Source organism: Heloderma suspectum, chromosome 11 (assembly GCF_057233095.1).
Source record: "Heloderma suspectum isolate Gila_16-S chromosome 11, 16-S_ref, whole genome shotgun sequence".
NCBI lineage: Eukaryota > Metazoa > Chordata > Lepidosauria > Squamata > Helodermatidae > Heloderma > Heloderma suspectum.
Window position 1 is genome coordinate 16,982,234 of NC_139468.1, and position 24,254 is coordinate 17,006,487.

At 43.3% G+C, this 24,254-nt stretch overlaps 3 protein-coding genes across 9 annotated transcripts in view; 1 reads left to right on the forward strand and 2 right to left on the reverse strand.

Annotated features, from left to right (window-relative positions):
- The window catches only part of CSNK1G1 (casein kinase 1 gamma 1), a 70,700-nt gene extending 66,297 nt beyond the window's left edge, over positions 1 to 4,403 (reverse strand). For 5 of the 6 annotated variants that reach the window (XM_084817008.1, XM_084817007.1, XM_084817006.1 and 2 more), the window contains exon 1: positions 4,289 to 4,386. The gene's annotated coding sequence lies outside the window, so the exon portion shown is untranslated. Of the gene's footprint in view, positions 1 to 4,288 lie in introns of all 6 variants that reach the window. The other variant, XM_084817010.1, reaches the window with a different exon arrangement.
- Positions 4,404 to 9,722: 5,319 nt separating this feature from the next.
- On the reverse strand, positions 9,723 to 16,607 carry PCLAF (PCNA clamp associated factor). The gene is made up of 4 exons (XM_084817021.1): positions 16,492 to 16,607; positions 13,744 to 13,821; positions 12,252 to 12,417; positions 9,723 to 10,241 (listed from the first exon to the last, which is right to left on the reverse strand). Exons 1-4 carry the CDS (start codon positions 16,541 to 16,543, stop codon positions 10,178 to 10,180), a joined length of 360 nt encoding a protein of 119 aa, XP_084673147.1. The 5' UTR covers positions 16,544 to 16,607; the 3' UTR covers positions 9,723 to 10,177.
- A 6,607-nt stretch (positions 16,608 to 23,214) lies between these two features.
- Positions 23,215 to 24,254, forward strand: part of TRIP4 (thyroid hormone receptor interactor 4) — a 69,241-nt gene continuing 68,201 nt past the window's right edge. For both annotated transcript variants that reach the window (XM_084817000.1, XM_084817002.1), the window contains exon 1: positions 23,215 to 23,330. In XM_084817000.1, coding sequence (XP_084673126.1) covers positions 23,242 to 23,330 — 89 coding nt within the window. In that variant the 5' untranslated portion in view covers positions 23,215 to 23,241. The remainder of the gene's footprint in view (positions 23,331 to 24,254) is intronic.

Genomic DNA, 24,254 nt, shown 5'->3' on the forward strand with positions numbered 1-24,254 from the left:
TATTGTCTTAATGTACTGTACTCCACTCAGGAAACTTGGGTTATTGGGTGGTTTGAAAATGCAATAAATAAATAAAACTTCCAATAAATAAAAACAGAGGTATTGTTAGCCACTGCTTTTGCAAGTAAAGGACTGCTAATGCAGGAGCTTAGTATAAAAATTGGTCAGTTTGAGCTATCATGTGCAGGACATTGTACACATATGTAAATTTGCAGATTACCTGTGAAGGACAATCTCACATAGCACAGATAGAGCAGGTAAGCCCCAGAGAGGTCAGTGGAACCTACTTACTAGTGTATTTACATAGGATTGTAAAGTATCCCATCAAAACTTGGGATAGTTAAAAAAACAAACACATATCTTCCCCCAAAAATCTTCACTGCATGGGCCAGACCAGTGTTGCAGAACCTCAGGCTTGGGGGGGGATCCATTGCTCTAGGGGTCCCCAAAAGGCATTTCTCACTTTCCCTGGCCACACCCCAATTTGTTGTGGTTTCCAGCTTTTGCGCAGTTTTTCCAGAATACTGAAATGCCTCTCTTAAGGCTTATTTACTGGCAGTAAGAGCTTTAAGCTAAAATATGCTGGTATTTTCAGTATTCTTGCCCGGCCCCTTTTGTCTTCAACTCCACCTGGCACTGGAATGCAGCCCCCGAGAGCTTCTCCAAAACAAAATTTGGACCTCAGGCTGAAAGAGGCTAGACAAATCCCATCATAGCTACATTTTCAAATATCATATATGGCAATGTGGACACTCCCTTCAAATGTAACTGTAAACTGTTGGCCAACTTTATACACCCAAAGACCTGAGATAAATGTGGGAAGTTGTTCTTTCAGATGTGCTTGGTGACATGGATACCTCCAAATCCAAGCTCTAGGAGACACTCATGAACAAGTTTGATATGGTTTGACAGCCTAAAGCAGAGGTGGGTGACTTGTAGCCTTCTAAGGTTTTGGCCTACGATTCCCATTAGCTCTAGCCAGCATATCCAATGGTGAGGAGTGGGGGGAGTTGTAGGCCAGAACATCTGGAGGGCCACAAGTTCCTCACTCCTAGCCTAAAGGCAGGAGCTGTGGGGTGTAAAGCTAGCTCACAGAGAACTGGCCTTATACAGTTTGGAAAAACTCATCTCCATATCGATGTATTTGCTCTTCATTTTTGCAAATTACATGTAATAGTTCTTAAAACTGTATATGAGTCAGTATTGAGTGAGATGGTTGTCTTTATGCGGATATGAACATTTACAGCCCAACAATTCCTACCTTGTCAAGCTTGTTCACAATTGTCTCCAAGAGTATAACTCAGGAGACATCAAGCAAATATATCTGAAACAAATTATCATGTTCAGCCCAGGTCTCCATGTTGATCACACTGGCTGAGAGGCTGGGCCTGAAAGAGATGCCCGTTGTATTATACACAATATCTATGAAAGCAGCGCTATAAGTAATGGGATTGATCTAGGATGGGCAATGATGACTCTTTGGAAAATATGGGCTGGGTCCAGATTTAGTCATATTAACTTAACTCCCACTAATTTCAGTGGATCTACTTTAAGTATGACTAAATCTGGATCCAGCCCTATACGTCTGTTTAATCTTTCACCATAAATAAGCAAGCTTATTTTTGAGTAGTCATACTGACTTCACTGTGTCTTCCTTGCAAAATTCCATGCATACAACTTCCATATGCAATGTGCTATGGGTAGCCAGAAACAAAATATTTTGGCTCTATCTGGTACTAAGCTCCTGCATGTATCAGAGGCCACTGAGGAACTCAGAATTGCCCTGGTGGATGAACATAAGGCATTCTCTGATCTAACCCCATGCCATAAATTAGACTGCTACATGTTGAGGAATTATTCGACAATGTGTCAGGAACAAGGTTTATAGTCAAAGTTACAGTAATTTATAAGCGTAATATGTTTGATAAATTAACACTAATGCATCTTCCTCTGCAATCCATTTCAATGAAAACAATGGAACTTACATCCACGTAAGTGTACTTAACACATGGCTGCCAGAATAAGAACTGCCAATATTTTATTTTTGCTTGCATGTATAGAAATTGCTCTATTCCTAAAGTGCACAGCTTCAGTTTAAAACAGAAAACCATAGTATAAGATGTCTTATACCAAACACCAAGCAAAGTACAATGGGTGCAGAGCGACAGGGCACACACAGTAATATGGATCAAGGCATCATCTGGTAATAGCGATTATGCCTTATTATATTCTACTATTGTTTAACTAAAACTGAACTGCTATGTTTAAGACAAGCCAGGACTTCTGAATGTCACTGAGTGACATCACATACAGGATTCACTCAGATACTATTGAAATATAAAGCAAACTGCTATACCCCTGCCCCCAACCAGTGTGTTGTTGTTTTTTATTATACTAATGTCATACTGAAGCATATGCATGCATTCCATTGGCACTACAAGATACATTTGCAGCAGAATGTACAATTTAGGAAATTTCTGAAATTTTAAAAGTGTAAATTAAATTGCACTTCTAAAAACTGCTTTTATTCTTATACAAAGGAGTCCAACCCTAAACATGACTTGGTAAACTGACCTACTCTCAAGTAAATATGCTTCAGCTACCTCTGATTATAGGGTACACACTAATACACACATTATTGTAATTTTAACATACTTATTCCAACATCCTTATACACAATATGCATCTCTTACACACAATAGCTTCAACTTGACATACACTAAATTATTAAATACATATCTTGACAATATAATATAAACCTAACAGCAGATGATTTTTCTTCATATGTCAATCCTTCTTCAGCTCCACAGCCAGTAAAATGCAGAAGCTAGCCAGCAAGAAGCACAACAAAAGAGCAGCCTCGGTTTGGATCTCCAGGTACAGACCATAATAATAATAAACTGCTGCATTTTATATACTGAGTCATCAAGGCTTAGAAAGGAAAAACAATACATTTAAGAGGCCCATGGCAGAGAGGAAGCAGAAAAAATTCCTAGTTCCTTTGGTGTAGCCACATCCTTACTCCTCCTATATTGTTTCACTTGGCTTCCTAAAAAGAAGAGTCAAAGACTGCATTTTTTTTATAATATAAAGGTTCTGATGCACTCGGACCACCAGAGCACTTCAAACCTATCAGGAACTTGGGGTGACACACAAAAACTGTAAGACAAGTTTAAAGGAAAAAGAGAGAAACCTTTTTTCACACAATACATAGCTAGCCAGTGGAACTGTGTTTCACAGGGGTTGTGTTACAAGCTCTTAGCAGAAATGGTGTTTCTAAAAGGGATTAAGTACAGGAACCAGAGATCTATCAGTGGCTATTAAATCTGGTAGCCGAAAACACGACCTTGTAGTCAAAGGCAGAATTCTTCCATACAGCACCCACTATTATACTAACACTGCTATTAAATCCTGTTTTAAAAGCCTTCACAAGGTATCCAGTTGGCCAGTTTCTGTAGGCAGAAAGCTGAGCTAGACAGACCATTGGCCTGATCCCCACATGGCAGTTCTGAAGTGCTGTATCGTGTCCAGCACAGGGCAAAAGAGCAGGATTTATTTATTTTTCTTCTCCGGAGAGCGTGGCTAAGGCAGAGCCAGGGTTTGTTTGCATAAAGGTTGGGAAGCAACTACGAGGCTATTTCACCTCCACCTCGCATACAGGGGCTTGTGAAATACCCCTTACGGGCCAGTCCTTTGGCGCTGGCCGCTTCCCAGTATTTTGCTCCAAGCCATGGAGTTAGAACTTTTTACTGGAAACGGGTTGCAACGGGAAAGAGAGAGAGAGAGAGAGAGAGAGAGAGAGAAAGAGCGACAGACAGACAGACACACACGGGAAACCCTGATACCGCCTGCGCGATATTGAAGCGCAAACGCTACTGCATGGCTGGAAAGCTCCGTTTTAAAGTGGGGGGGGGGAGCCGAGAGACAGCTCAAGGCAGCCCCCTTCTCCAAAAGGACACGCACGCGCGTGCGCGCACCCCAACCTCCACTTTTGGCCCCACAGAAACGACGCCAGGCGCTTCCTTCCCAGGCACGCGCACAGCCTGTTAACGACCAGCAGACGGCCGAGGGGAAAACAGCCCGGCTTGGGCAAGTCCGAACATGCCGGAATCAAAGAAGCGACCCCTCCCCCTTCCCCTCACAACCCAAGGAGCAGCCCCGTCGGCGGCTACGGTTGGCGGCGCAGGACCCCTCGGAGACAAAACAGCTTGAGGCGCCTGTGAACACGGAGAGAGCGTGAACGCCGCGAACGAGAACACAGGCGGCCATCTGGCCCCCGGCCTCCTACCGTCTTGCGGGGAAAGCCGCTTCTCCCGGGAGGGGGCGCGAACCCGGGGCCACTGCCCCCTCCTCCGCTGGGCACTCTAAGGGGGAGCGGGCCACCCCGGAAGCTCTTCCTGGGGGCACGCCCTATGCCAGCCGGCGCCCTATAGGAGAGACGCGAGCCGGCCCTCGGCCGCGTCATTAAACTGCTTCCGGGTCCCGGCCGCCACGAACGCGCCTTAGCAACCGCGTTCGGTTGCCAAGCGGAAGTTGGCTGCGTTTAGGTAGAGCGAGGAGCGAGGTCACGTGCTATGGGGGAAAGCGGAGCGGGGGCTCCTCGCTGGGAGTAGTCGCCCCGCGTGGGGTATGATACAGGCGGCAGCCGCTAAGGTTGGAGGGGGCTGTTCTGGTCAAAGCCTGGGAACAAGAGGGGGAGGTATATGGGAAAGTAAAGACGAGACATAGGGCCGGTGTATCACATTCCAGGGACATAAAACAAAGTAAGCCGTGCTGGTCCGTAAGAAAAATCCACGGTTAAGGAATATCGTTATTAGGACTAAAGAGGCCCGCAGTGTTGCGCATACCTCTATGGCTGGTGCTAGTATTTATTAGCCACCCATCTGGCCGGCTACCCTAGGCAATGTACAATACAAATAACACGAAATACAACAAATTTACATAATCAGCTCAACAAAACATTGCTCTAAAAACCCCTAACCCACCCCAAATGCCCGCCTGAACAGCCAGGTTTTCAAAGCCTGGCAGAAGCTCATCAAAGAGGGGGTATGGTGGAGGTCACTAGGGAGGGAATTCCACAGAGTGGGAGCCACCACAGAAAAACAAGTCCTCACCAGCCTAGCTGTCCTGGCTGATGGGATAGACAGAAGGCCTTCTGAGTCTGATCTCATTGAGCGGCGTCCCTGGTGTTGTTAGAGGCGCTCCTTAAGATAGCCCTTTAAGATAATAAAAGTATTATTGCCTGACAGTGGATTTTGGAACATCCCAGAGGCTTCACTGAGTTACCAAAGGGGGTGTTGTGCCACCTTAAGGACTAACAGATTTAGGATGCAAACCTATGTGTGTTTAAACAGGAAAAAGTCCTACAACTCTCAGCATATCCTGGCCACCATACCTGGCTAGGGAATGCTGGGACTTGTACGACTTTTTTGTATCTACATACACATAGGATTGTGCCCTTGCAGTGCACACATATGCATGTTTACATGGAAGTAACGGTGTTTCATCATCATCTCTCAATATATCTACGGGCGAATTCTCACCTCTCCTCCTTTCCTACTATATTCCCCATATCCATTGACAATATCATCCATTTTGAATACGTGCTTAGTTTTGACACTCTCTTTCTTTTGTTCCCCATATTCAGTTGCATCACTTCTCCCTTTACAATAGCTTTCCCAAACCTGGTGCCCACCAGATATTTTTGACTACAATTCCCATCAGCCCAAGCAAGCATGGCCAATGGTTAAGGACAAAGGAAGTTGTACAAAACATCTGGAGGGCACCAGTTTGGGGAAGGGTGCTTTACAACATTGTGAAAATACAGCCCTTTACTCTGTCCCCTTGGCGAAGATTCTCTCAGCAAGACTATTGCAATTTTGTCCTCTTGGTTCTTCAACTATTTCAGCTGGGCCCCCTCCCTTCTATCCAACACTCTGCAGCCAAACCTATTCATCTGTCTCATTGCTCTGATCATGATATCCAGTGGTGGTGTGGTAAACGTTGAAGTACATGAGCTCATTAAGACAATATATACTGTATATACCATGGATGGGGAATCTTGGGCCCTCCAGATGTTTTGGACTACAGCTCCCATAATCCCTTTATCATTGACCATATTGGCTGGGAGTTTAAGTCAAAAACACCTGGAGAGCCAAAGCTTCCCCACTTGTGGTATACACATTCATATACATACACACCAAACAGCAGCACTACATAATATAACGCCCAATTTATTAGGATCAGCAGGATTGCAATCCTATGCAGTTACCTGGCTCAATTGAATTCAGTGGTGCTTACTTTTGACTGCATACGTTCAGCTTGTAAAAAACATTGTGCTTTAATAAATGTTCAGCTAGCTGAAATGTAACCTTTAATTTTAATTAGAAATGCAAGTGTTATCATTTAAATTGTCAGTGTGAAGTAGGAATGCCATCAAAGAAAAAAACATTATCTAGCCTCTGCTTGATTTTCCTCATTCTCTGATGTTCTCTATGCTAATCTGTCACAAAGAATAATAAAATTTGAAAACTTCACTATCCCTCTCCACTACACCACTGGTGATGCCCCTCTTTAAATCTTTACATCAGCTTCCCATCCTTTCCTGGATCCAGCACAAGCTCCTTGCTTTAATTTCAAAGCCCTTGCCTCCCAACATTTTTCACTCTTATATCTAGATACATACCTGCTTGTGACCTTTGCTCTTCCAGCTCCACCAGCCTCTGCATTTCAAAGGTCTCCTACTCCCTCAAGAGCCAGCCCTTTCTCCCTAGCTGCCCCGTATAGTTGGACTGCTTCCCCAAACACCAGCCAACTCTTACATCCTTCAAATCCCTCCTCAAAAGCCACCTTTTCGATCATGTTTTGGGTACAACCACCTAAGTTTCCATGCTGTACTATAAGTAAGCATAAAGTACATGTAACTGGCATAATCACATTCTCCCTGCATTTATTCCCATATCCACTTTCCTTTTCGCCCAAAGTCAAATTTTACATAGTAAGATTTTCAGTGCAGAGACCTGTGCTTCTTGTACTTTAAAAAAAACCCTCCATGCATGTTGCTGGTGCTGTATAAATAAGTCTAATTTCTGTTGAACTTGCCAGTAATTGTGTTTAGCATTACAACTTTATAGTGGCAGAAGCCTTCATGGGCTAGAGCTCACTTCATCCAAAAGTTGAAGAATTATCTTCATTTGGCAGATGTTTACATATAAAGTATAGAGGGGAAAAGTATAATTAATAGGAGCTAAAGGCCATGAAATACAAGAGATATTGTCTCTGCCTTTATTATACAAAACTCAATTGTATACAAGATAAACACTGTGTCCATTCATTACAGCAGCAATTGCAGCTAATGTAATGTGAATCCAGTGCAAATCCACCCTTAAGGGAACTGGAACTACTGTTGGATTATGGCATTTGACATTCTGTCTAAACATCTAAAGTACAGTTTAGGGCGCAATCCTATGGCCATAGGATTGTTTGGTTTTCAGGAACTGACATTGGAGCCCGCATTCCAAGATCAGTTCCCAGAAAACCGCCTCCCTGCCCCTCCCCTGCCACCTCATAGGTAGCGTGGATCGTCCCTGGGCTCCACGCTCGGAGAGCAGCGCGGAGTGGACCAAAAGGGGTGTTCCCGGGGCAGGAAGTGCGGAAGTGCCGGTACCACACGTCCTATGCATCGTTGGGCCTCCCCCCCTGCAGCCCCCAAATCCCACAGCTAGAAAATGCAGGGCAGGCAGAGCACAGAGAAGATCCCCTCTGTACTCCACCTGCCCTGCATTGGATAGGCGGCTGCCTATCCTAATAGGATTGCACCCTTAAAGATGTTTAAGTGAAGACATCTTTTCATATAGTTTTGCTATATTTTTATCCACTAGAATAAAAAAGTCTGCTTTTCAGTTAATCTAGTTTTTAAGTTTCTGGTAAAGATATACGAGCATCTTGCTCTGTGAAATATTGGCTATCTACCAAAATGTTTTAATGAGTTTTTAAATTTCAATTTCAATTTGCAAAATTTCTACAAAATTGACTTTTTTGAAGAATGAGAGGATGGTTTCTCTGAAGTAGCAGAATGTGCACCTATAATTTAGCCAAAGCAACTGTTACTAGAGAACAAACACAAACAGAGACATGTGAGGGGAACAAAGAAGCGGGAACACACTTCTCCCCCTGATACCTTTGTTTTTATGCTTCCACCACATTTTTTCTTCTAAATCATTGAGGAAAGACCTTGTTTTTCTAAGTTTCCTCAGAGCAGTGTTATGCTTTGTTGTTTGCAGATGCTTGTGTAAATTTTCCTGTGCTGATTGTTTAACACAGGTTCTTTGACAGGTCTAATTGGATCATTCTTTCTCGTTTTTACCTCTTATCTTTCCCATTAGTTTCTCCCTTTTGCATAATGTTGTAATTTACGTTTAGGATGCAATCCTATGCATGTTTCAACAGGAAAAGCCCTACAACTCCCATGGCTGGGGCATGCTGGGAGTTGTAGGCCTTTTTTCTGTCTAAACATGCATAGGATTGTGCCTTTAATCTTTTAGCATTTTTTTATGAATTAATCATTATTTCTTCCTTTTGGTATTATACTTTTTCTGATCTTCTAGAAGTGGTATCGTTTTACTTTTAAATTTTTTGACAACATGTTCCACAATGAAGCTTCTATTCTTAGACCCACTATATTGGATCAAAGCTATAAATTTCTGTTGTCCGGTGCTAAAATGCTAGGAAGCTGGAACAGCACAGAAACTTAAATGCTTTTAAACTAGATGGCTAGACTGGAAGAAGTATTAAGAATTATTATTCTGTATTGCATTGCCTTTTATACTACCCTGAACTGAGCTTATAGACTTTCACTATTTGTATGCTGCAATTTCAATAAATCTCTCAAATCTATTTTACTTACGATCTGTGTCTTGGGTCCTTTCTGGTTAGCTATCTCAGCTCAGTGGAGCAGAAATGGAGTAAAACCAAACCTGGTCTTTATATTATACATACACAGTTGATGCTTGCAACTTTCAAAATAATGGGTTGGATCCAGACTTAGACATATTTACAGGAGACCTGTTCTACTTAGACTTAGTCATATTTACAACAGACCCATATCAATGGGTCTGTTGTAAGTATCAGTCATGACACTGAGAGTAGACCTGTTGATTTCAATCTGGATCCAACCCAATTACATTTCAGCAAGTCATTTCTAACCCATGTTTTCAAATGAGATTCTCAGCCCTAAGATACAATTTTTAACTCACATTAGAATTAGCAGTTTAGGCACACAGTTCTATATGATAACAAGATTAACAACTATTGGAACTATCTACTTCAGACAATGGTTTTCACCCTGACACAGGTTAATCCCCAGCTCACCAGTCTTCCTAATATTCACCACCCTTCCAGACAGTTTCAGAAATACTTCAGAAGGTCCTGTTTAAAGCAGGCTCTGCTTAGACTCTCAACATGTGGCATATCACTCTGCTTAGACTCTACAAGTACAATTGGTTTTAGAATATGTATATCCCCATCCATCTGGGCAACTGAATGAACCATCACCATCATGCTTTTTTCCTCCTCCATCCCTTTCCTTGTGTCTCCTGTGTTTTTAGATTGTAAGCCTGAGGTCAGAGACTGTCTATGATTGACTCTTGTAAGCCACTCTGGGAGCCCGTTGACTGAAGAGCAGTTTGGCCCTATCAAACTAGAAAGAATATAGAAACACAATTACTCTATAATTTACTTTGTAAATTATTTTATTATAAAGCAAGCTCTATTTAATCAGATAATTTCAGTTCAACCTTCTCGAGGTCTCAGAACGAAAGGGCAGACATATCCCACCAAAATACAATTGCAGGTTGTGCAATGAATTTTAATAAGACAGTCTTAACACTCATATGGCATCAAAGTTTAAGAAGTGCACAAAGAAGCAAAGAGCATTTAATATTAATTAGTTACCAATTACTCAGCACTGCAACACTTTATTGATAGCTAAGCTCCTAGGAAATTTTAATATCCTCAATCCCTTTACAGTCATTCAAGTTTTAGTAAACAAAACAGCATGCTTGGTTTTTATAAAGACCTGTACTCAAACCAAACACGTGTCATATATACAGATGTACACACAAAGCCACCTCAGATATGGAACATAGCAAAACCTGTGAGCAGAAGAGGCGAGGCTAGCTCACATTTGGTCCTCTTCCGAGGATGCGTCATGGTCTGTAGGGTAAGGAGGCAGAGGACGAGCTCTGTGAAGGGAAATAATCATACAGAAGTCAGTAATATAATGATTGGGGCATTCTCCAGTTAGGAGATCCTTATAGCTGAGGCAAGATAACTTTAAATAACAGATATATATTTCTAAATTGCCTTTTTACTTTTTATTTTCAAAGTTTTTTATTTTAAATGTAAAAACAAGGAGTAATTCTATGGCATGAATATCATCAGGATGACCAAGAAGGAGTCACAACCTTAAGCTGTTTGACATGGATGATGACACATATGACAATACAGCGAATCACACCATCTTTTCTATCAAAATTGCTACAAACAATATATCTTGGGTTTATTACAAAATAAAAATAGTTTTTCTGGTCTTACTGTAGTACTAAACCAGCGGTTGGCAACTTCTGGCGGTCCAGGCACCATTTTTGCCCTGCACCCCCAGAACCCTAGCATCTACTGTAGTCTGTGGGGTGCCACAGGGTGCCCCCCCAAAACAAAAAACAAATTGCAGGTTTGCCACTGAATTTCAGCAGCAAACTGCTCTGTAGTGCTACAGAGCACTATAATGGTTAAATTTAGCTTATTTCCAAGCTAAACTTAACCCTTTGAGTGCTCCGTAGCCACTACAGATGCCATTTGGTTCCAGGAAAAACAATGTTTTAAATTGGGGGGGGAGTTGCTAGGGCCACAACGGGGGGCAGTGGCAGCCACATATGGCTTTTGGGATGCAAGCTGCCCACCACTGCACTAAACAGAAGGGAAAACAAGCAGATGAGACTGAAATTGCCGTGCTCCAGATGAAGTAGATAATTCTGTGTAGCTGGCAATCAAAATGGCTTATCTGATGCAGCATATCTACCAAATTACTGGTGCTCAAGTGCATCAAGCTCAGCAGTATTAAAATATTCCTCAGCTGAACAACTTTGGAATATCTTAGGTCACAATGTGGATTAAGAGTTTGAATCTGTCCTTAGACAAGGAATGCCCAAGTCCTAGTTTTTTGGCAGACATGTAGGTTTATACCCCATGGTATTTTTGAAATGAGCTGGACAGAACAATTCATAGCCTGCATGCCCAACATCCCCGTACCAAAACACTGACTATAAACAGATGGGGCCCACTCAAGGCAGTTGAAATCTAGGAGCCATTTTCTATTTTGATTGCCACATTGTAGACCTCCAGCTACCCATACCAATTGTCCCAGTCTATTTAGAATAAGCTGTACATGTTTCACATTCCTCATTTATCAAAATACCCTAGATCCCAATCGGCTATATTCAGAATACTTGGCTATTTAGAGGGACTGAAGTAAATAGCCTATACCAAGCATACTCAGTCTTAGTTGTCTTGAATTGGAATCAGTTTTCCAGTTTGGCTTAAACAGAGTTCTTCTGTGGCCTTCCTTGATACACACAGAAGGCAATGAATGTCAAATACTTCTTCCCTAGCACGTAATCAAGTTTCAGAGCTTACCAATTTAAATCAAGGCAACTACAGACAGTTTTCTTGCCCAAATGTTTCTGAGAAACTCTCTGAACCTGTTTTTTAAAATCACTTCATAAAAAACAAAGCAAAATTCTTCTGATCATTCCACATGTGGAGAAAAGTAGACCTCTGAAGCCTTCCCTCCACCCAAGAAGGCCACTAGGTCAGTTTTCAGAAAAACCCTAGATTTGGCACCTATTTCTCACGGCTCCTAACAATTTTACCAAATGTCCATGGTGTACTGAGTGAGGGAGTCTCATGACTTAAAGTTGCATCAAGAGCCAAGAGAGAAAGCTAGAACAACTGATTTATAGACTTAAAAGCCACATTTGAACTGGGTCTTGCAATCTCCACCCTAGTGTTTCACCAATCAATAGAAGACAAGGCTTGCACATCACTAGGGGCGCAATCCTATGCATGTTTAAACAGAAAAAAGTACTACAACTGGGGAATACAGGGAGTTGTAGGACTTTTTTCCTGTCTAAACATGCATCGGATTATGCCTTAAAGGTATATGACAGTGGGAAAGTAGAGACACCCATTCTTACTTTCGTCTATGCTTTCCTATTCCGCTGCATCCTGGCTCCTCATCAGAGGCCTGGTTCTCTTTCTCTGAATGCTTTGAGGACTGCCCGAAGAATTCTCCAATCCCTTTTTGCCATGGTGGTATTGGCCTCACACACACTGGGTTGCCACCAGCGTACTTACTCTCAGCTGCAAAAGATAAACTTGAGTGCATGAGGAAGCATAAGCTATAGGGAGTAGCCTATCTTCAAAGTACAGCAGAGTGTGGTGATTGAAGCAACTAGCTGCCATAGTCTAATATGTTTATCAGAAGCAAGGCCCATCTGGTTTAAACAGCACAATCCTATACAAATTTGCTCATAAGCCCTGTCGAGTTTAACGACACTTACTCTCAAGTATGCAAAGAATTGCAGCCTAGATCTCAAACCACAAAGGATCCCACAGCTTTAGCACATCTGGGTGGATGTTACATCAGAAATCTGCCTTTTCAAAAAAACTGCAAAAGGGCAGGAAAGACAACTCACTCAACTGTTTGCGCTCAACAGCATCACTGTTTTCCAAACCTCTAAGGCACACTGTTTTCTGCATCAGATTTGGGAAGCACATCTCACTCCTAATAATCGAAAGTTTGCTTTTAGCGTGTGGAAGAATAGGAATTTCTTTCCTTCAGCAGAGTCACATCCTGCCTCCAGTAATACCAGGGCAGTCCTCTTGGACAAAGGGCCAGAACCTCATCAGCAAATTGAGCGTGAGGGCCCCCAAACACAGCAGGGCAGGCTTACCACATTTTGCAGTAAATGAAGCAATGCACATCACCCAGGGGAGGCTGGTGGCCCCGATGTCACTGGGGTGGTGAATCCGCTCTGGGTTTCAGTCAGAACTCTGAAGGAGCAATCCAAGGTGCAGAGACTAGAATTACCTACCTGCACTATTGCCAGCCTCATGCTTCTGCATGAGTCATCGATCTGATCATGCCTCATGAGCGGTAAGAGGCAAGTCTAGAACAGGGAAGCTCTCCTGTAAAAGCTGGTAATTGTGCTGCAGCCCTGCATCAGGAATATCCCAATCACAGAGGCATGGCTCAATTTCCTGTCTGTCCCCAGCAGAGGCCAATTAAAAGCAGGCAGGACCAGTAGCAGATTCCTCTATAGGTGGGTACTTGGGCTCATTGGAGCCTTTAATTTCTTGCAGCACACTTCTTGAATCATGAATTTAACAGTTTGATAATTAGTGCTCTACATAAACTCCCACAGCTATACATTTCGGTGAGTCTTAAAATCCTAGTACAGCATTTGATTCAGACAGAAACTACACATAAGCTACCCATAACTATGCTGCTATTAGCAGCAGACAGTACATGTTTATTAGGATGCTGCCATCCATATGCATGTCAAATGCAAAAGCAGAGATTAGAGAATGCCTTTTAACAAAAGCAGGTAATACACAACACATGTCTAAAGCCACATTAAAGTCAGCTAAGAATCAACCTCCGCCATCCCCACTCTACACACTCACCTTTCCGTGATGTAGGAGAGGAACCCACATTAGCATTTCCGGAGCCCAGCACTTTCCGGGGTGCCCTAGCAGCTACCACTGGCATTGGAGGAGAAGGAAAGCTTTAGCAATTATAAAGCGACTGATTCTCCCACCTCCAATACACACAGAGAGTTTAACTGGTACATTGTGAAACTCTGGGGCTAAAAAGCAACCAGGTAATGTGGTGTCTGGTTGGTAAGAAGCCACTCGGAACATGCACCGAGCTGCTCATCTCCACCCAACTTTCCCAGGAAGGAATGACTGAGCTGCAGTCTTACACGGAACTCTATCATACGAATTCTTACTGAGAAGTTGTTTGCACATTATTCATTTTAAAATTATCCTTTTTTAAAATTTAAAACAGATTTTGGAACTTGTAAATACCACGTTTATCTTAAAGAATAACTAGGTTAATATGAAATAATCTGAATAGCAATATGTTAGCCATACAGTTAATCACTAAATCAAATCATTGCCTCTACCAGATGCATTGAATTAAAGGAGGCTTTTCTCTGTAGATGTAGAACCAATTTGATAATTTCTCAGATATGATTACACTCTACCTACCATTTTTACCTGATGAAGATAAGCTACTCAAGTCTGCCTAACCTATCAGATCTTGCTTTGACCTATCAGTTAAGGGCATTTCAATTTTCTTTGCTACTTTGATTTTGTGAGGATGGGGCTGAACCAAGGCAGAATGAAGCAAAAAGACAAAAGTGTCCAGTGTGCAAGTTCCTATATTACTAAACTGTCATAGCTGGCAGTCATAAGAAATACCCTATATGGGAAGTATATTTAAAGACATTCCCTCTAAAGGTAAAAAAAGGAAAGCATGCAAAATGTATACAGTGTGACAAAGATAGGCAAGGTCTAGTTGTACAAACGAGTCAACAGTGCAGTAAATAATACTCCACTTAGCTGCAAAGAAACATGATTTAGTGGTCAAATTTGCACCATTGTTTCAGAAATATATGAAGTAGGATCAATGGGAAACTTTTTTAAAAAATCAATCCAGTCTGGTTCCACCAAGTTCAATGGGGTTTTGTCTCAGAAAAATGAAAGATTGCCATCCAGCCCTGAAATAGTGTTTAACTTAGTGGCACTTATAGGTAGATAATGAATGTGTCTCAGTTCTGAGCACAGATACTATGGCTAAGCCCCATCAGAAATGGAAGGCCTACTGCCACAATCACTCCCAGCTATCCACCCATGAGAGAGTCAATGTAGCACGGAGGCTCAACAACAAATTAGGAAGTCTCCAATTCAAATACCATCACTGTCATTAACTCACTAGCTCAGCCACCCCCAACATGGTGCCCTCCAGATGTGGCTGGCTGGGGAATGCTGGGAGTTGTGGTCCAACACACCTGGCAGGCAACGGGTTAGGGAAGGCAAGGTTGCACTGATCTTAGGCCCAGCATCACATACTTGTAGGAGCCTCCATAGGGTCACTGGTGCCAGTATCTGCCCTGGGTGACGACGAGCCACCATTTAAAGTCTCCCACAGCGCCTTAGAATAATGTGATAGCAAGTGGCCCAGGACATTTAATGTTGTGGGACATTTAAAATGGCAACATAGCCATCAGGTAAGCCCACACCAAGGAGAGTCTTTTGACTTAGGAAGGGCCCCCTCAAACCTGGCACCAGCCCTGCCTTAGGCAAGCCACTCAAGCAAAGCCTCAGCCCTTCTGCTACAATACAGGGTTAAGAATACCAAACTATCTTAGATAACTCCGGTAAGGATTGCAACGAACTAATGTAAGTTGTGGCCCAGAGAGTTTCAGCTATTGGGCAGTAGAGAACTGTAATAACTAAATAAATAAAATTAAAATATGTGAAACATTTTGAACATTTGAAAGTGTCACATAAGAGACTTATTTTATATCAGTGTAATAGTAATATAGTTTTATTTTTTATTTTATTGCATTTATACCCTGCCTTTTTTTTCCTCTTGCAAGGAACCCAAGGCAGCTTACATTATCCACCTCCTCTCCATTTTATCCTCACAACAACAACCCTGTGAGGTGGGTTGGGCTGAGAGTCTGTGACTGGCCCAAAGTCACCCAGTGAGCTTCCATGGCCGAGTGGGGACTAGAACCCGGATCTCCCAGCTCCTAGTCCAACACCCTTGCCACTACACCACACACTGGCCCATTTGCTCAACTCTTCCCAGGGCTTACATCGTGCAGGCACTCCCCAAGGCTCAGCCCCGCCACCCATCTCTAGCACCAGAGCGCCGCTTTAGAAAGCTGCAGAGCAATAGCAGATGGAGCATCTCAGTGCAGTAACATCCAAACATCTTCTCATCACAGCCAGCTCCGACCAACTTGGGAAACCAGGCGTGGCGGGGGGCGGGGTCGTGACATCCAGGCAGACTTGAACCTGCAACGAACCATGCTGCACCCTCCAACTCTGCAAAGATATCCCCAACAAACCCTTCCCCAAGTCAAGGAATAACAAGACACCGCCAGCAGCTTGTCTAGTTAGGAGACGCTCTCTGCTTCTTTATTGGCTACACTTGCATCCCCCTCCCCGCCTTTTTTTTTTTTTTTAAAGGCGCTCAGGACGGTGCAGGTGCAGACGAACGCCCCACCATCGCCACCACTTCATCCTCACAACAACCCTTTGAGGTAGGCTAAGCCGAACGGCAGCGTCTAAAACCTCCCCGGTGGAGTGTGGCCGCCTGGCTTTCAAACACAGGCACCGTCGGAACCAATCCCTTGCCTTTCCGGTAGGCTCCGCCGGTCCCACCGCAGTCCGCCTTGGTCCGCACCATTCCTGCAGCGGCAGAACCCGAGCGAGGCAGCCGTCCCAGCAGCGGCGCGCGCCCTTCTGGCTCCGGACCGGGCTCGTTCGAGCCGCCGCGGTTTTGTCCTTCCCGCGCGCGCGCCTCGCTTCCATTGGCCCACGCGAGCTCCCCGATGGGCCAATCACAGACAGCCCCGCGGCGGGAACCACGCCGCCTTCGCTCGTGCGCCCGCTTCGCTGCGGTGTCCCGTTTCTTCCTCTTCCGTCGGTCCCGACCGGAGTCGCGGATTGACCAATCGGAACGGCCGCCGATACTTGCGGCGGGGGCCCCGCGCTAGAACGATCCTTTTTCTTTCTTTTTTGACCTCGCCGTTCATCCTTCGATAGAGGCGTGTCAAAGGGGCGCCGGTTTGAAGCGGCTGAATCTGAAATGACGGTGAAGTTGGATTCTATTCGTCGGGGCATGGATCGAGACAATAGTGCCCTATCCTATTACAAGTGTTAATTTGTTTTTATTAAATTAAAATAATTTAACTTACGGACCTGTGGCCCGACTGGAGTCCATCAGGAGAAGAGCCTTCAGTATGGTGGCCCCCTTTCTATGGAACTCTGTACCTCTGGAGGACAGGCAGGCAGCAAAGCTGCCTTGTTTGCGGCGCCTCCTCAAAACATCTTTATTTCAGGGAGCCTTCCCTGACTGACCAGCCACAATTTTAACCAGTATTCTTTTTTTAATAACTTTCAATATGGAGTTTTATTCTTTTATCTTTTATTGTTCACTGCTCTGGAATCTGGCTAGATGTGGAATGGTATATAAATATGAATAAGTACAATTTATGCATGTTTCTTTTTTTAAGGCCATCTGTAAGGATGGAACCCTCTTAATTAACTTAGGATACAATCTAATGCATATTTAGACAGGAAAAAGTCCTACAATTCCCAGCATGCCCCAGCTAGCCTTTTTTCTGTCTAAACACGCATAGGATTGCACCCTAAAACATTTATACCCCACCTTTCCAAAAACAAGCTCAAGGCAGCTAACAATTAATGGAAACAACTTACATTTTTCCAAAATGATACAACAATAACCAACTTACAACAGCCATAAAACACTAAAACTGCAGAATAGAGCAAATCAATTTTTTAAAATCCCAAACACCTATCAAATATAATTTCATCAAAAAACTTCTAGCAAGTTTGAACCACTTCAGGAGGGGAGCAAACACACATGATGTAAAAGCCTAAAATGACTTTAGGCTGTATTCCTATGCACCCTTACCTGGGAGTAAACCCCACAACGTAGTGGGAAGTACTTCTGAATTAACATCCATAGGATTGCACTGTCAACCATCGTGCAGAAGACCATTACGGAGGAGGTAAAGTGAGCATCTCTCAGGAGAGCCAGTGTGGTGTAGTGATTTGAATGAGAACTGGGGAGAGCAAGGTTCAAATCCCCACTCAGCCACAAGCTCACTATATGACCTTGGGATAGTCACCACTCTCAGCTTAACCTACCTCACAGGGTTGCAGTAAGAACATAAGAGCCCTGCTGGATCAGACCAAAGGTCCATCTAGTCCAGCATTCTGTGCACACAGTAGCAAACCAGCTGCCCACAAGAAACACACAAGCAGGGCATGAGTGTAACAGCACCCTCCCACCCATGTTCCCCAGCAACTGTTGTACTACTGCCTACTGCCTCTGATACTGGAGATAGCCTATAGTTATCAGGACTAGTAGCCATTGATAACCTCACTCTCCATGAATTTGTCTATCACCCTTTTAAAGTCATCCAAATTTGTGGCCATCACTACATCTTGTGGTAGCAAATTTCATAGTCTGACTATGTGCTGTGTGAAGAAGTCTTTCCTTTTATCTGTCCTAAATCACCCACCAATCAGCTTCATGGAATGACCCCAGGTTCTCCTATTATGAGAGAGAAAGAAAAATGGGAGGGGAGCATGCATACCACCTCGAGCTTCTAGGAGGAAATGTGGTAAATAAATAAGGGTATCCCTGTTTAAATTAAACCATCAAAAGGCATGGATTCCTGTCTTTAAGTCCTCGTGGTGGTTATTGAATAGCAACCTGTTTCAGGTGCTAAATACTTACTGTCTCTATCAGGAAAGATTAACTGTTCCATTTAAAACCAAATGCAGCTGAACTAATTATATTTAAAGCCAATGTAAGCCCATTGAAGTCAATGGGCCTAAAGTGGGTTAAGGCAGATTGCTTTTGCAGATCCATTATTATGCTAAACCAGCTTAATTGGTTTTAAACCACTTTAGTTCCATTCACCAAGGAGTATTTGTGGCAGTCTGGAGCAGTCAGATTACAAGAATGAAGGTCTGGTTAACTTGTGGATTGTAGAAGGAGCTGTCGTAAGCAACACACTTCATTAGCTTCATGGCATATGCACACATGGACTGAGGTATAAGATAAGTCATAGTGGCATGTTAAAAAAGCAACACAGTCTGATTATTGGAGCACTATAATGCATAGTCATAGAACATAGAATAGTAGGGTTGGAAGGGGCCTATAGGACCATTGAGTCCAATCCCCTGCTCAATGCAAGAATCTAAGTCAAAGCATCCTTGACGGATGGCTGTCCAGCCTCATCTTGAATGCCTCCAGTGTGGGAGAGCCCACTACCTCCCTAGGGAATTGGTTCCATTGTCCTATTGCTCTAACAGTCAGGATGTTTTTCCTGATGTTCAGCCGGAATCTGGCTTCCTGTAACTTGGGCCCATTGTTCCATATCCTGTACTCTAGGATGATCAAGAAGAGATCCTGGCCTATTTGAAGAGTACTTGAAAGGTCCCATCAGTGTATATGTAATGTGCGTTACTTACATTGAACTGCGCTTGCCATTTTATTGCCCATTCACCCAGTTTGGAGAGATCATTTTGGAACTCTTCGCACTCTCTTTTTTAATTTTACCACCCTGAATAATTTGTTGTTGACAACTTTGGTCACCTCACTGCTCATCTCTAACTTCAGATCATGAATGAACAAGTTAAAAAGCACCTGTCCCAATACTGCTCATTGGGGGAACCCACTTATTACATTCCTCAATTGTGAGAATTGTTTATTTCTACTCTCTGAGCTCCTTTCCAACTCTAGGATTCCCTGCTTCCTGTTCTATAGCTAGTTATCAATCCATAATAGGCTAGCCTATTATATTAGTTTGGACCCAGGTATACTGGGAAAGGCTTGATGGAGCTTTGGGAACAAAACTGGGCCAGAGTTTGTTTCAAAAAGCCATAACTGCCTTTTCAGCTTGCACAGCAGAGGGGAGACATGTGTCCTTGATGTTGAAATGCACAAGGGACACAGATTGATAGGCCTGGTTTAATCATAAACAATGGAACAGTATGAAGATGTGGGACAGGACTGAATGCTCCCTACAGCTGGTGTGGCCCATGTAATCTTCCCAGCTCTGAGGGCAGCTCAGAACTCCCCTGATAAAGATCCTTGGGAATGTATCAGTTTCCCTTGCTTAAGACAAACTACAAAGAGTTATTTTCTAAAACAGCAAGGCTTTGATGTTACAAAGTTTTCTTGACTTGGCCATTAGCAGAACTGATTTTTAATTGGAATGGAGATACCAATGGATATGGGATAGCCAAATGGAATACAGAAAAAAGGGTGTTGTTTTTAAAGAGCATATGGGAACAAAGAGATTTACACACACACATGCACACACTTTCCCCCTGCCTAGTACTTGCAGTTTTTTCTCTGTGTAATCTCTGTTTTCCTGAATAATGGAGAAGAGGATTTGCTCTGTTTTAGGTTTTTATTTTGTCAATTCATATCACCGCTTTTTGTCTTTTGGAACATTACACATTTGGATGTAACAGTAATCTTGCTTTATGGTATGGATGATTGATAGAGATCTCAAATCATGAATCAAGCAGTTACTCTTGATATATGTAAGAGAGGTGTAGTGTAACCCAGCATTTTAACTACCAGCAGTCCCTTTGAAAGAGGTAAAGAGGGGGAGGACATAGGACGGCTCCCTTCCCCTCTATTGGTGTTGTTGATGTCAAGGCCAGCTCAGCCCACAGTTATCTTGCTGTTTTGTATAGGAGTGGAAAGACTATTGAAAGAACCTAGCAGGACATACTGCATCATTTTTCTGTCTGTAGCAGAATATAGAAACCACTTTGTTCAGAATTCTTGGCCATTCGAACAGCGAACCAGCATGAGGGTAAGAACTTGAACGATCTGTCTCTTCATTGTCTGTTTCCTTTCCCCTCTTTTCCTTTCTTCATTAACTGTACTTTCTTCTATCCTTCTCACTATTTACACACACACACACACACACACAGAGTACCTGCCACATTTCTGTTTTCTAATTTCTCTTCCCCTACCTACTTCTTTGTCTTGCTTCACTTTCACTTCTGTTTCATTCTGGTCTTGTTCAGAGGTACATTTTAAAGAATGCTGTACCTATTTCCTCTTTATCGCAATGGTGCAGCTAGGGTAAACTTTGGGGCCAAATTCTAGGGACTTGCAGCCCAGGGGACTTGCAAATAACCACCGGGCGAGTGGCAATGCAGAAGCAAAGTTCATGTTATTCCTGCAGTCATGATGGTGTTGTGATCTAAATGAGTTTAAAATGCAGAACTGTAGACACTCAGAAAGTATTTCTGCTATGAGGACTGGCAAAAAGGGTTGCTACTGTTGTATTTCTATCATCAGGAATGTAGAAGCAGTTTTAAAGCATGGAATAGCGGGTTGGAGGGGTGTGGAAGACAAATGTTAGTTGTGTGCTTTGCAACTGAATTTACCTAGCCATCTAAAGGGCCCCGCCCATAAGACAATTAAGACCAGGGTCTGAAACTCTACAGCTGCACCACTGCAGTATCGTCTACCCCTTTCCTCTCTCATACTTTTTTGCTACTCTCTTCTTTATGCACACTAATGTTTGAGGAGGATCAGCATACTTGCATCAGATTAACCAGTTTGGAATAACTACCTCACCCTGGTTCTGTATTTACACAACTGTTAATGGATTAGAATCTGAGGTCCATTCACAAGATGTATCCTTTGCCGATGTGGTGCCTTCCAGGGTCACTGCTCCATGCTGGCTGGGGATGATGGAGGTTGTAGTCCAGCCAATTTGGAGGGCACCACATTGGCAAAGGCTGACCAATAGAGAGTAAGAAATCCATTATCCGCCACTCTTTAATCGCCTTTATCGGATGACTTTAGCATGTATATGTTCTGAGGAATGTTACAGGGAACCAAAATCTTGGGGGTTGTGGGGACTGAGCAAATACATTTTAAGGAACCACTTTTACCCTCACCTGAGCCTTACTCAGCTCCTGAGTAACCTTAGTAATCATAAGGATGGCTCCCCTCATGGATTGACAACCAGTTCCAGAAAAGGAAATGGAGTAGGACAGTTTTTACAATGGAGGGAAGTGATCAGTGAGTTCTGTCAATTATCTTTACTAGGACCAGTACTTTTTCATTTATTCTTAATTTATCTGGACTGAGGGGTGAGCAATGAGATGTCCACATTTGTGGATAATGACCAAATTATTCAGGATAGTAGAAGAAACCCAAACAGACTATAAAGAACTCCAAAAGAGTTTCCTCAAACTGAATGAATGGGCAGCAAAATGTCATAAGAAATTTCATAAATAAATAACATGACAAATGAGATTCACTGTAAATGTGAAGTGATGCACACTGGGGTAAATATCCTACCTCCTAATTTCACATATTCACAGATGGGATCTGAACTGGTGACTAATCAGCAAAGATTTCTAGGGTTGTGGTGGAGAGCACAATGAAATTGTCAACTCCATGTGTGGTGGTAATGCAAATAGATTAATTATCATACTAGGGATTGTTAGGAAAGGGACTGAAAATAAAATGGCCCATAGCATAATGTTGTTGTTCAGTCGTTCAGTCGTGTCCGACTCTTCGTGACCCCATGGACCATAGCACACCAGGCCTTCCTGTCCTTCGCTCTCTCCTGGAGTGTGCTCAAGTCCATATTCATTGCATCGGTGATGCTATCTAGCCATCTCATCCTCTGTCGTCCCCTTCTCCTTTTGCTTTCAGTCTTTCCCAGCAGCAGGGTCTTTTCCAGAGAGTTTTCTCTTCGCATTAGGTGGCCAAAATATTTGAGCTTCAGCTTCAGTATCTGTCCTTCCAATGAACAGTCAGCATAATAGCATAATGACTTTTATATAAAAGCCTTTAAATAAATCTACGGTGCGGCCACATTTGGAATGCTGTGTAAAATTCTGGTCATCTCATCTCAACACAGATATTGTGTGGGGCTGGAAAAGGTGCAGAAAAGGACAGCCACAGTGATGAATGGGTCAGACCAACGTCTGTACAATCAAATGCTTGAGCATTGGAGGGATTTTTAGTCATACTCTCCCTTTATCCTGTGCAGTTGGTTAGGCTGAGAGAGTAACTTTTAATTCCCACTCAGCCATGAAGTTTACCAGATAATCTCGGGCTAGTTATTCTTTCTCCGCCTAACCTGCTTCACATAAAGGGGGTTGTGTGACTAAAAATCCACACAACACTCAAGCATTTTATTGTAAGGCGTCTATCATTCCGGATTTATTAGGACCGGAACTATCGTTTCGCTGCCCTTGTCCTTCAGCCGAGATCTTGGTGCGTTGCACTAAAGCTTTGCCGGTTTATCGCGAAAGTGCACCGGCCTTTTCCTTCCGCCAGCACGGAGGAAGGCTCGGGAGATGGCGACGACCGGTGGGGCGCTCGTGTCGTGGTGTACGGAGCAGCTGCGTGGCTGCTTCGGGCTGGATGTTGGCGAGGAGCTTGTCCAGTGAGCTGCCGGAATAAAAGAAAGGGGGGGGGGGATAGACTAGCCGAGCCGGCTTTCTGTCGGGGGGTGTAACGCTGTAGAAATCCCCTCCATCTGGTCAGCCTTGTGGATCAGGAATGATGGGCTGATGGGCGAACGGCTGAGTTGTCCCCTTTTCGCCTGACAGGCAAACGACGCCAATGCGGTTTGCCACTTTGTTTTCTGGCAACGCTCCTGTGCATTTAAAAGCTGCAGGACAGGCAGAAATTCAACAGATGCAGGCTCTGGGAAGAGGCCGGCCCCCTACCATTAGGCAGAGTGAGGCAGTCGCCTCAGGAGTACTGGGGAAGTGTTGGGAGGTTTGAGCTGTGCGTGCCACGTCGCCTGTCCTGTGCCCCATAAGCTAGCCTGTTTCCCCAAGGTGCAATGAAGGATGCTGTGGCCAGTGTTTCAAGACTCAACTGCCTGTCTGGTCAGCTTCTGTATGTGGAAAGGGGGTGCGGGGAGAAATTTGTCCTTTGCCTCAGGCATTTTTTAAACATTCATCAACTCTTTTCAACAAGTTGAACATAATGCATAAATAAATAAATGTCAGAGATACCTGTTGAATTTTTGCTTGTGCAGTTCCTTAATTGCTTAAAATTGTCATGGGTCACTGCAAAAATGATAAAAATAAAGAACATCTGATCCACTGGCCAGTATAATGTTCTGTAAAGAAAAATAAAGAATAAAGCTACAATTAGTTTAAAAAAAACCCCTCTTAAAATCAGTTGATCTCCAATTAGGGGACTACATTAGATTGCACATATGTGTGCCTGATTTTATATGCTGATGTGAATAAGGAGATCCTATAGGTGAAGTATTTATCCCAGTCAAAACAAAACAGATTCATTTATGTTTGTTAATGAGCTGTTAAAGGTGTCAAAAGGAAGGGGTTCAATACTA